Source organism: Neurospora tetraspora (genome assembly GCF_033439725.1).
Source record: "Neurospora tetraspora strain CBS 560.94 chromosome Unknown B0H65scaffold_1, whole genome shotgun sequence".
Taxonomy (NCBI): domain Eukaryota; kingdom Fungi; phylum Ascomycota; class Sordariomycetes; order Sordariales; family Sordariaceae; genus Neurospora; species Neurospora tetraspora.
The window spans coordinates 6,380,798-6,393,003 of NW_026944383.1; the positions used below are offsets into that span (position 1 = coordinate 6,380,798).

The 12,206-nt window shown below is 43.7% G+C and overlaps 2 protein-coding genes across 2 annotated transcripts; both read right to left on the reverse strand.

Annotated features, from left to right (window-relative positions):
• Window positions 1-615: 615 nt before the first annotated feature.
• On the reverse strand, window positions 616-1,195 carry B0H65DRAFT_56867 (uncharacterized protein). Its single transcript, XM_062830398.1, has one exon. The coding sequence runs from the start codon at window positions 1,101-1,103 to the stop codon at window positions 702-704; it is 402 nt and encodes a 133-aa protein (XP_062687115.1). The 5' UTR covers window positions 1,104-1,195; the 3' UTR covers window positions 616-701.
• On the reverse strand, window positions 1,196-3,584 carry B0H65DRAFT_56873 (uncharacterized protein). The gene is made up of 3 exons (XM_062830401.1): window positions 2,800-3,584; window positions 2,416-2,750; window positions 1,196-2,356 (listed from the first exon to the last, which is right to left on the reverse strand). Exons 1-3 carry the CDS (start codon window positions 3,361-3,363, stop codon window positions 1,288-1,290), a joined length of 1,968 nt encoding a protein of 655 aa, XP_062687116.1. The 5' UTR covers window positions 3,364-3,584; the 3' UTR covers window positions 1,196-1,287.
• Between the last annotated feature and the right edge of the window lie 8,622 nt (window positions 3,585-12,206).

A 12,206-nucleotide genomic window follows, 5' to 3' on the forward strand; every position in this document is an offset into this window, starting at 1 on the left:
TGAGAGATCTCGATGGAATGTCTTGCAGGAGTATAGCATAGATGGAGATGTGAATATGACTTATGATCCTCGGTGTCTTGTCCCCGGTCAAAGTCCATGCCGAACAATTTCTCCATGGTCTTGTTGTGTTATCAGTGCAATGTAATCAGACGATGTGAATGGTAGTCGTAACGATGTGAATAACATACCGGCTAATTGGGTGTTATATTCTCCATAGTCTTGGTGCGTTATCAGATTGTCCATAATCGCGATGGATTCGGAAGTTATTGTGCATAGATCGTCCACGGCTGAGATTTCGGTCAAAGTAGCTCCAGCCCGTGACAACATGGCAGTAAATATGCAAAGGCTTTGAAGGGCTGAGATATGAGTCGAGTTGTCTTATATGTGTGATTCTGTCTGTATTTGTTGTATATGCAGTCTGGCCTTGTCCTTGTCCTTCGCGGCTCACACCACCAAGTACCGATGCAACAGAAGAGAAGAAGAAGAAGTAGTAGTAGGAGTTGACATCGGAAAATGAAACACGGTTCATGCTTTGTGTACTTGTCAAGAAAAATTTGCTTTTGGCCCTATAATACTAATGTTTTCCTTCCTCCCATTTGACCAGACCTCAAAAGTGTGGCTGGTCCAGATACCCGTTGTTAACTTACATACACTCCATATAATACAGACACACACACACACACAAAACTTTGTTTTAGATATTATACACTAAACAGGTCGACCATAATGAGGAACTTGACATATGATGATGGGTATATTGATAAGGGAAAGGGTGGGGAAAATGTTGTGAGTTGAAAGGACGTTAAGAGAGGTAGGTAGATGGAGAGAGAGATAAGAGAGGTAGTTAGGTAGAGAGATAAGAGAGATAATAATTGGTTAGGGAGAATCCAATCTGGTATGATTATAAGAGAGAGAAAAAGATGGAGGGGGAGATATGAAAGAATGTAGTGGTGGTGGTGATAAAAGTGGTAATACACAAGTTTCGACATGATTGGGGATATGCTGGCTGACTGTTCTTCTTCTTTTTGTGTGTCTTCAGCCAGCCCAAACTCATCAAAATCACATAGCCACATCCGTTGTTGTACATGATATAACATAAACATAGTGAGAGAGGGTTGGGGGTGGTGGTGGAGAGCAGGCTAGCTAGCTGCTTGCTTCTCGCTGGGTATGTAGGTGGAATAAAAGATCGTGGAAGATTTGGTTGTGAATAGGTAACATTAACGATAGTATTTCTCATTGCGTACTGAATTGTGGTTTCTTTTCTTTTCTTTTTTTTTGTTTTGTGCCTCAAGCCCGAATAAGTGGCTTTAGGAAGCCCAGTGCCTTGTGAAGACTCTTCCTGCTCTTTACGGTCTCATCCTGGGAAACGAAAGAATCCCCAGAGTCTCGCCTTTCGCGGACGTACTTGGGCCACGTGTTTGTAAGCACGAGGTACTTGATGCTAGACTGAGCGGCATCGAAGACGGCAGCGTCAAAGGTTTGTGGGATATCGCCCGAGTAGTAGAGAGCTGCGTTACGGGGATGTGTGGCGTGGGAGGTCGGTGGTGGGTCATCGAGAGGGAGGGTCTCGACAGACCTGAGTTCACCCATGCTCATGGACACCGCTAGCGAGTCTGACTTGGAGAAGATGTTGACCTCGCTGTCGTTTGTGTGTTTGTTCGATCCGGACCAGTTAACTTCCGCGAAGGGTGTAGCTCCACCACGGTTGATATCTCCGTACATGTTCCTAGCGGCACGCTCAAACATACCCTCTAGCTTACGCAGCTCGTGCCACGCAATGTTGATAGGGAACTCGGCGTCTCTGGTGCTGATGAACTCGGCATAAATACGAAGCGCCTTGGTAAACTGCTGGCGGACAACATCCGGCTCGGCGTTGTGACGGTTGCGGACGAAAGGAGGCGGCAGAGCGGCCTTCCACTCAGCCACAGCAGTGAGGAAAGCGATGTTCTCGCCCGAGAAATCGCGGCGGGCAGAGAACTGGCGAAGAGGTTCCGGGTTCTTTTCGAGAACATGCTCAAGAGCGGACATTGTGAGAACGCTATCATCGGTGGCGATCTTGGGGTCTGGCTGAGATCCTTGGCCCATCTCCATAGTCGAAAGCTTCTTCCATGAATCTCTGACTCCGCCAGTGAAATGGTGTTCTGCAACCTTGGTTGAGGTTGGGCTAAGAGCAGGTCCGCTATTGTCGCTGCCCCTACGCTCGGCATTGTTGTCGTCGCTACGGGCGCGCAGCTTCTTGGACTCCCAAGTGGCAATCGAATCAAGTGTCTCCTGACGCAGGTTGTTGTGCTTACGAACTTGCCAGCAAGGGACAAAGATGGTAAAAATCTCCATGAACATGATGGAGAGACCGATCCTGTTTGAACGAATATTTAGATATTGCCATCTGGTGAGGAAGGAAAGCGCTAGACATACCATTGAGGGGGGACGAAAACCGCGTTCACCGGAGCCATACCGGGAACGTAAAGAGCAATGAGCCACATAGGAGCCGCAGGCAAGCCAGCAATGCAGCAAGCCATGGTCTGGAGCTGCCAGCCGTGGGTGTCACGGATACCACGAGACTTCCAAAGAATGATGGGAGCAATAACCCAAGCCCAAAGAAACTGCCAGAACAGCGAAGGCCACCACTCCCAACCTCTGCCCTGCTGCATGGCAATCTCTGCAGGAGTGCCGCTCACCTCAGTACCAGGGATACCAAAGCTGGGGTGGAACTTGCGCGAGATCATGTAGATGATGATAACAACAAAGAGCTAAACGAGGTTAGAGACAAGCCGTGCGGGCTATAATGGTACTACTCACTTGAACGATCATGCCAATGGTAACGCAGGCAAACATCCTCCTCGAATAGTCCATCTTGCGCAGGCGGGCGATAAAGGTAAGCCTCTGTGGCGGTTGCTGCGCGTGCTTTTCGTCGAATCGAGACTCCATCTGGCTCGGATGACTGGCATACCGAGCCTGTGCCCTTGCGACATGAAGGAACTGACTGTTACCGGCTTGGAAGAGGGCAATTCCGAAGGGAAACCAGATGCTCATGATCCAGAACTCGGCGACTTCGGGGGCCATGGGTCCGATACTGTAGCCCAGCTGAACAGAGATCCAGTAGAGATGGAGAAGTGTGATGCCGGCAAAACTGAGAGCAAGTCCGCGTATCCTAAGAGTTGGGATATCACGCCTGAGCCAAAGAAAGACCATGCCAGCCACCACCGCGGTCGTCCAGATAGCACCCCATACAATCCACCAAATACCAATGGCATTGAGTCTTGGTCCAGGCTTGGTGTCAGGAGTGGTGCCAAATTCGGAGCCCACAACCTGAGCCTGGGCAGCGGAAAAGTCGACTCGTTGTATTAGGCGTGGCACAAACATGATGTCGGATATTGTAGTGTCGACGTCGAACGGATATGGGTCGAAGCGGCTCGGAGTGTCGTCGAGACACGTGGGAGGCTTAACCACTAAAGCGCAGTGTCATCTAGTAGTGTTGAGTGGTTGGTATCCGACCAGTAGTCGCTGGTGTCGATGTTGTTTGTTGAAAGGAGCGTGGTGAGTGGGTAGGCGAGCCAAGTGGGTTTTGTATCCTCCGAAGCCTAAGAACCGAACCCGTATGCAGAGCGACGAAAGAGCGACTTGAGCTGGACGTAACAGGAGTAAAGAGAGTGTGATGGTGTGCGGCTCAGCTCACGATATGTAAAACCAGAAAAAGATGTGACGAGATGCACGGAGTATGTATGAAGTAGTCTCCGGGGCGATGCCGAGAGAGATGGGAGAACTTGAACAAGCCACATCCGAGGACGGGTACATGAATGATAGATCACTGCTCAAACCAGCTCGGTAAATGATGTCCAGGATAGCCCCAGGATCTGCCAGGATGTGCACGATGGTGCAGGATGAGTTTGCAAGAAGTGGTTAGGGGGGGTTGTAGATCCCGCGGGATACCTGAACATGGTGTGAACATGGGACTATTCCCACTTCTTCTTGGAGCGCTGGGGGCCCAGTGCGAAGACCTGCATCCCAGCCCATCCCAGCCCATTCCCAGCGTCACTCATTGCGCCCAGCTGAGGATGCAGTGAGTCTGCTATCTCGCAAGACAGAGAGCCAAATCACAACCTTGACGAGCTTGTGGCTGTTTCCGTCATTGCCGAGAATGTCTGGACTGTGCAATCTCTGGTACCGTGACAGTGTGAACGATGGTGAACCATAGTGTAAGTGGGCCAAGCAGAGTCAGAGACATCTCTAGACGGGCAGGTCAACGGCCCGAACAGGAATATCCAAATACTCTGTAAAAGTGGTGTAGTTTGTATAAGAGGAGAGCACTTGAGCCTGTGATTGCAGATCGTTTCATCTCTCTGCCCAAAGCTCCATGGATCTTCGTCACATTTGCTGGTTCCATGTGCCCAGTGGACCCCCCTAATGCTATGTTGCGCAGAGCTCCGGAGCGCCAGAGAGCTCGTGAGGCCAAGGCGCTGACTCGTTGGTTGGCAGATGGCTTGCAGAGGGCAGCGTGGTTAGCACCTGGAAGCGACGCTTCTCCACGCCGATGTCGAGCACTGTGGGGATGGTGTTTACATGGATGACGAAGAAATGAAGACAGCAGAGAAGGACTTCCTCCAGGAACAGGGCATAAGATGGCGCCAAGCGATTGCGAGAAGGGCAAAAGAGAGTCGCTGTTGGGCCGGAGATGCTGTTGACGACCAGACAGGGGAACATGAATCAAGAACAAAACTGCGAACCCAGAACCACTTACCACAGCAAACCCTCAGAGACACCCTCCTGGTTGACTCGGCGAGTGTTTCTCCCTGCTTGGCGCGCTAAGCTCATTGTGTCGATCGCCATTCCAGTGTGCCGACGACTGCGCGGTATTTGAGAGGGTATTTGAGGATGGAGGTCCCATTTTTGAAAAAGGGACGTCGCAGTACGAGAGTGGATGAAGGGATCACGACTTGAATTTGGGGAACCTTGATGGTTTTAGCGTTACTGAAATAAAGGACGGGATCCTCTGCTCATTCAAACCATGAGCAAGTACTTATTCTTGGTCTCATTCCCTGACTTCAGCTTCTGAGGGTGCTGATGTTGGCGGCCCTTGCCGGCGGCGGGGAGGATTTGGCTGACACTCGTCTCATTCTCAACGCCATGTTTGTGACTGGGTCAAGGTGTCTTTGCTGAGTTGACAGTCTCGGGGCCAAGAGGGGGTACTGTCTTGAGGCCTTTGCGAACAGGGGGAATGCGTGAAAGCCATATGTGGTTTCCGATTCTCGTCCGTCGTTCGTCCGGAGGTTTCAAGCTTGACACCCGACAGCGCCGAGTGTCATTGGATTGCTGCCGCTGTCAGCACCTGTCAAGCTTGCTTATTCTCCGCTTAGTCACCTAAAGCTGCTTGGCGACCAAGACCCGCTAGTACGGGTTCGGTCACAGATCTACCACACCTAATTTTGTGGGCCAGGACCAGGCAGGTACCTTACACTATACCTTCTATCTTCGTCGGCATCGGCTCACCTTCCGCAAAGGTTAGCTGGGTAGACTCAAAATGATCCCTAGGTAGACTAAGCCCACTTTTATCGCTAAGTAAGCCCAGCCGCCCAGCCCAGCCCAACCCAGCACACCGTATACAACGTACATATCACTACCCAACTGCCGCTACCGTCGCGCGCCCTCTATTAACGATAATTAATCTTATACAATTAAATAAAACTATCACAAAACTTTACCTTAATATTAAACAACTATTTACAACGATTATCCCTCGTCTTTATTATTATTTAGTACAATATCCTCGACCTCGTAATATTTATTAATATACTGTCCGCCTACCCTCCGTACGTTGTATATTCGTCTAATAAATCAAACTTCTAACTCAACTGACTAAAATGATTAACACTAATAAAATTTAACCAAAATCGCTAGCAAAATACTATTAAATCCGAAAAGTCCGTTTTGAGCAATCACTCTCAACAAGAATACGACCCTCATTACCGAAATCTAGTCGCTATCAATCTACCATCCCTACGAAGAGTGAATAAAAATACAATTACTGTAATCTCCTAACGAGCGCGCTACTATTAAATAACGAATTCCCTCGCTTTCATCCTCGCTAATCCAACGACGAGCGAAACTACTATTTACTTCGTTAGATTACAATAATAAGGTCGCTACGTTCGATGAATTATAAGAGCACGCCGTATAACAAAACTTTACGGTCGTATCGTATAATCAAATAAAAAAAAATGAAAAGGGGGAAGAAACACTCATTACACGTATCGACTATAGCTATATACATAGCTGTATCTATAAAGTTACTAAACAAGGTATTCAAAATACCAATTCGAAACGGCTCGATTGCCTATACTAAACAAAGGTCGTATTGCGGAAAAGGTAAAGTAACTAATAGTTTATTAAAGAGATCAAAAATCATTATAACTACGACTTCGATATTGCTAACCTCACTAATAACGCCGTTTATCGATAATAAGTACGCCGTAACTATAAAAAGGCTATTAATATTACTATCGAAAAATTATCTAATATCGCTAGAATAACCGCTCGTCAAATTACCCATTATTTGAGTAGCACTCTAAATCCTAAAGAAAAAAACTCGGTAACTATCCAACGCGCTAACCGTAATAATCTAATATTGAAATTACGTAATCTTCGAATCCCTATTATAGCGAAGGAAGTATTAAATATTTAATATCATATCCGCCGTACAAAGTATAATCCTTATTCTTTGACCAAAATACTTATCGACTTACTAAAATAATATAAGAACTTTTACAGTATCGAATACTTTATCGATTATAACGAGCAATAAATAATACGAATATTCTGAACTTTCAATTAATATATAGAAATATAAAAAAAGAACCCTCATATCTTATTAATAAATAATATATACAAAGTAAATATTACCCTTTTTTATTATTACCCTTATTAATTTTAATTATTCGAATTTAAAGTCTTTTATTTATCGATAATAATTAACCCCTTTTTTTTCCTTATAAAGTAACTGCTTTAACTTCCCTTTATTTAATATTACTAATATTAATATATTGGACTATAATTTTAATGTCGGCTTCAATCTTTCGAATAGAGAAAAATAAGAGGATTTTAAATAATAGTTCAATTACTTAAAAAGGCTCCAAAAGGATTATAAAATTCCCAACCCCGCAATCCTTATCAACAACTTCAATAGAGGGTTCAAAAAGGCTGCTATTACCACCTACCTAAACGTATTATACTAACTTTATATATAATATATTATAAAGAATATAAACTACTATATTAAAAAGAAATAGATTTAATTAAATAGTATCGAACCAACTCCCAGCCATAATATATTAAATCCTCCGCTAACTATTTAGGATTTAAATAATAATAACTTTAATCCCATATTTTACATTACCTCTATTGTCGATAAGGCTAATAACGAAAATACTAACGAATATATTAACAATAACCTAAAGGAAGATAATCCGGACGAAGTTAATAATACCGCCGCCGCCAACAGCCTTATTTAATAACCTAATAATAAGCAAAGAATTCGTTAAACAATTAAAAGGCTGGTAATTAAAGCCATCGTCGCTCTATAAAATCGTCAAGTACCTACTTTTAACCCTACTCGTCGATTCTACTAAAATTCGTATAAAAGTTTCTAGAAGGCTTAGAAATAAATAATTTATATTAACAATAAAGAGCACTTTAAATAAGTCTAGTATTTAATAATCTATAAATTTAAATAATAAATTTATAAATATTAATTTCCTCTCTCTATAATATATTATATACCTTTTTCACCTATCCTTTTTTTTTTACTATTAACAATTTCTTATTATAATTCTCCTCGCTTACCTTTACAAATATTACCTCCTATAAATTAATAAATTTAGGAATTACACCGTTTTAAAATATAGAAACTTTAGTATTAAAATAACTAACCAAATCGAATCTATATATAAAACTATCAAATACTTCTTTAAAAACCGTTTCTCTTCTCTAGACAAACTATATAAGTACATATAATCTACCAACCGCTCTCAAAAACAAAAATTCAAATCCAAATATACAATAGTAAAATAAACAATTTTATATAAATATAAAATGGTAAGGATATTTAATAATCTAATATTAAAAATATATAAAATATAATTTTTTATTATTACATTTATAAATTAACCTTTTTTTTCCATATAGGTTATGTTATATACTTTTAAATTCTTATAATACTAGTACCGCTATACTTATAACGATTAGTTAAAAGACCCCTATTAAAACCTAAACGCTATTTGTAAAAAGGAATTTACTATATAATATAGGCTACCCTATAAATACTTTATCTTAAAATTACTATAAATAAATCCGCCGTTAATATTAACTATTGAAAATATAAATACGTAGTAGTAATTAAATAGCTCAATAATAAAAGTTGAACATTGTATTTACGTAATCTAAAACCCTACTACTTTACTTAGCCGCCGATGAAAGGCGGTTATCTCTGACCTAAACCTTATAAATTATATACGTAAAATATCGGAGCGAAACTTTATAAACCCAGAAGTTTACGAGCCGCGTAAATTCGAGGGTAACTATACCCTACTAACTTAACCTGCCTAGCCTCAAGCCGCCGCGCCTATTACCACCGCGCCTATTGACTACGACTGGTATAATAACCATCGTATACTTTCTTATAATAAGCCTCCCCGCTGAACAATATAATAAAATACCTAAAGAGGAGGGAGGGCGCCAACCCGCTAGAAATAATTTCGAACTAGAAGAGGGATTCAATAATAAGCGAACTAAATTACACGAAAGGATTTAAATAACGCTATTATAAAGGCTATAGTTCAATTTACACCAACGCCTTCTCTAATATCCCTGTAAGTAACTCTAGCTCCTTTGCCGTTTAAAGCTCTAACTCCTTCACAAAGAGCTCTAGCGCCCTCCCTATTTCCCTATCCCCAAATTTAACAATAACCGCTAATTTAGCAATAACCGTCTTACGGCTATATACTAACTCTTACCAACTCTAACCAATGTAATTTAAGAATACTAACGCTTATTAAGCAACCGTTTAAACCTATCCTTAATCTAAGCGGTGAATAGAATTAATATAGGGATTAAATACTAAGTACGGCTAAGTTTAGGGGTTATATACTTATACAATTAGAAGTAAGAGAGGCTCTTATAATTCGTATTATAAATTATTGTACTAAGCTAACTAATTCTATTATTATTTAGGCGCCTCTTAAAGACCTAAACGCTCCTCTTCCCTCTAATTAATTATAATATAGTTTACAAGGCTATATTGTACTGACAATATAATATAACTAGACCCTTCTAGCTATAGTACTACCTCTAATACTTATATAGGGTAGAGGATAAGCGTTAGGAGATTTGAATAAGAGGACAAATCTCTAGCCGCTTCCCCAGCACTTATACGGCGAGTATTAAAATTAGGGTGGGTACGTACACAGCGGGCATCAATTTTAAGGTGGGCAATAGAGCCAATATAGGGGACAGCAATTGTAATAGCAATAACCGTATCAACACCCTCCCCAATAGACAATTAACTAAATTAATAACTCTGAATAACTTTACGTAAAAAAATAACGCCAACGACGTAGATCTGGCGATGCGCGGGCATCGATTATATGGTCTCAATTGCACACGGTGTACTAGGCTAGGCTAGGCTAGGCGGCTGGGCTTACTCAGCGATAAAAGTAGGCTTAGTCTACCCAGGGATCATTTTGAGTCTACCCAGCTAACCTTTGCGCTCACCTTCAGGGACGTCGCGCGAGGTTGTTAATGCAGGGGCACTCCTCCTTTCCTCCATTGGTGCTGGCGAGATCGGGTCGGGATCGAGAGCGAGGTGGAATCCCTCATTTGCTTTTGCGGGGGTGACATCCATCTCTTTACGTCAGAAGTCTCTATTCTTTCTCTGCTAAAGATGCTAAAGCCCATGTCGTCGACCTTGCAATTTCATGACCGTCTATGGGCCTCTGGCTTTTTCGGCGGATCAACAATCACGACACCACCAGCTTTCCCATCACCTCACCTCATGACTCCTCCATTGTTATTTAAACAAAACCTTGGCACTAAAAACCGTTCGAGCCGTTGTAACTTGTAAGTAGGTTCGTTTCTCTTCCCGTTGTTTGGCGCTTGTCCTACCATTCATCTGTGGATGGAGGCGGATGGACCCGTCCCCCCTGTGACGTAAAGGTGTCCAAGTGAGACATTGCAATGACAATGACTTTGAATGTGATATGGCTCTCTTATCACACTGGACTCCATTATAGAAATACCGAATTCCGGATTTACTGGTTACCAAGCTGTGAATGATCTGCTTCATCGATGTGGTACTGATCGCAAATCCCCTTAGGTCCTGTATGATCTACGCAGAGCACGGGGTATGTACGACATGAGGGAATCACGATGTGCTCTGCGATGAGTGCAACACGGCGTGAAAGGATCAAAATGAGGTCCTTGCTGAACCCCCGGATTGCCAGATTGCCAGATTTCGTACCATTTTCTCGCTTCCCATTCCTATGCTCAAGCACCTGTGCAGTCTTGGTACTCCGAAACGAAACGAACAAGACTTTATCAGCCTGTATCTCTACCAAATGAGAAGATACAGGAAAATTGACTATGTATTCAAACTTAGCGTACCTCTGACTATTAGAATAACAGTTTTTCTAATGATATAAATGAGTTGACTAATATTCTTCTTTCGTTTCGAAGGTCCAAATTCTAAAAAGTTGCAAAAAGTTGTGCACACCACAACACACCACCCTTTGCCAAGACTGCACAAGTGCTTGAGCATGGGGATAAAAACTTTCTGAGCTAGACGAGCCAGACGGACTGCTACCATAGCATCCCGCAGTCGTAGCCTTCAGTTCCCTGTCGTCTTTCTGTTCTCTCGCTCGCCAACCACTGCTACCTTAGGTTGTTCGTGATTGGACACCACAGCTCCCTTGCGGTGTGCGGGATGACCTCCGGTGCTGTAAGCCACATGCGCCATTACGCCCTGGCTTGAAGCCCCCCGAGAGGTTATTCCGAACAAGCATCACGATAGGCACTGCATATACTGTACAAGAAGTACAATGTTATAACGGAGCGAGAGTCCCTTATTTTCGGTTCCCTCCTTGTCCTTTCTATTCTTTTTATCTCCTTCTTCATCAAATTCACTTCAATCCCGCTGCTTTCAACGCTCGCAAACAGTCCGACAATGTTCGGCGATGTTACGGTCTTTCCATCCAGCCACAATCTTCGATCGTATCTCGATTTAGAGGACCCCAATTCAACAGTTGATTGTTCGTCTCTTACGACTTAACTATCTATCGATACAACCTCGGTTGGAGTTAGTGCTGCCCCCATGGTCACACTGCAAGGGAGAGTCGTAACCAAGGGGCTGAGTACACATGAGAAACGCTATTCTCGCCAGCCCTTTTTAATGTTCCTTCTTCCCATCCCTTTTGGAGTCCTTGGCCCCCAGTTCCCCTCTTCCCGTCCTACATAAAAGCAAGGCGTGCACCGCACATTTTCAGAAATTCAAGCGCGCAAGCGCCGAAGTGTTGGCTGCGCACCGCAGCACTTGGTCTAGTTGCACTAGCCTTTTCCCCGGAACCATCACCATTGGAAGAGTTATCGGATTATCACGCCGCTAACTGCGTCTGTAGAGGATCAGATGATGTTGTGTTACAATCCCGTAGGGCTGTTTGCTTGATCGCTCGACCAGCGCAATGTGATATATGCATGATGCACGTCAGGTCGTCCTAAACTACACTTCAGCGCGGCTATATCGCGGCTGCGGCAAAGGTAGGTCGGACGAGGTACGTCGCTCCGATGCACAGGTCTGTTGCATTCATGGAACCTACTGAGGACGCTATCGTGTCTATTCCAAGATTCAACTACTGCTAAACATCACTATTGTATCAAGTGGGCTGAGAAAGGATTTGCTGTAACCCTCCTTTTGGGGTCCAACGTTTGATACTATCCGTGTGACCGTCTCCAGGAAGTTCAGCGTCTTGCCTTTGGGTACAGGAGTCTGAGGTACCTACACAGTATGTCTGAGGAAGACATCGTGCCGTAGAACTGGTGACTACAACCTATGCACGACACCACACAGACACCATTCGGGTCTTGAACGTCAGGTTTCCCCGGTATGTAGGGACACAAGAGGCTTTTCCTGCCACCTTTCACCTGTTCGGGCCTCTGGTCTTTGC

Bases quoted from the DNA above. Each gene is read 5' to 3' on its own strand.
- B0H65DRAFT_56867 (XM_062830398.1), bottom strand. From the start codon at position 1,103: ATGTTTATGTTATATCATGTACAACAACGGATGTGGCTATGTGATTTT.
- B0H65DRAFT_56873 (XM_062830401.1), bottom strand. From the start codon at position 3,363: ATGTTTGTGCCACGCCTAATACAACGAGTCGACTTTTCCGCTGCCCAG. The intron at 2,751-2,799 runs GTGAGTAGTACC...AACCTCGTTTAG, and splicing joins CCATTGGCATGATCGTTCAA to CTCTTTGTTGTTATCATCAT. The intron at 2,357-2,415 runs GTATGTCTAGCG...TCGTTCAAACAG, and splicing joins GTTTTCGTCCCCCCTCAATG to GATCGGTCTCTCCATCATGT.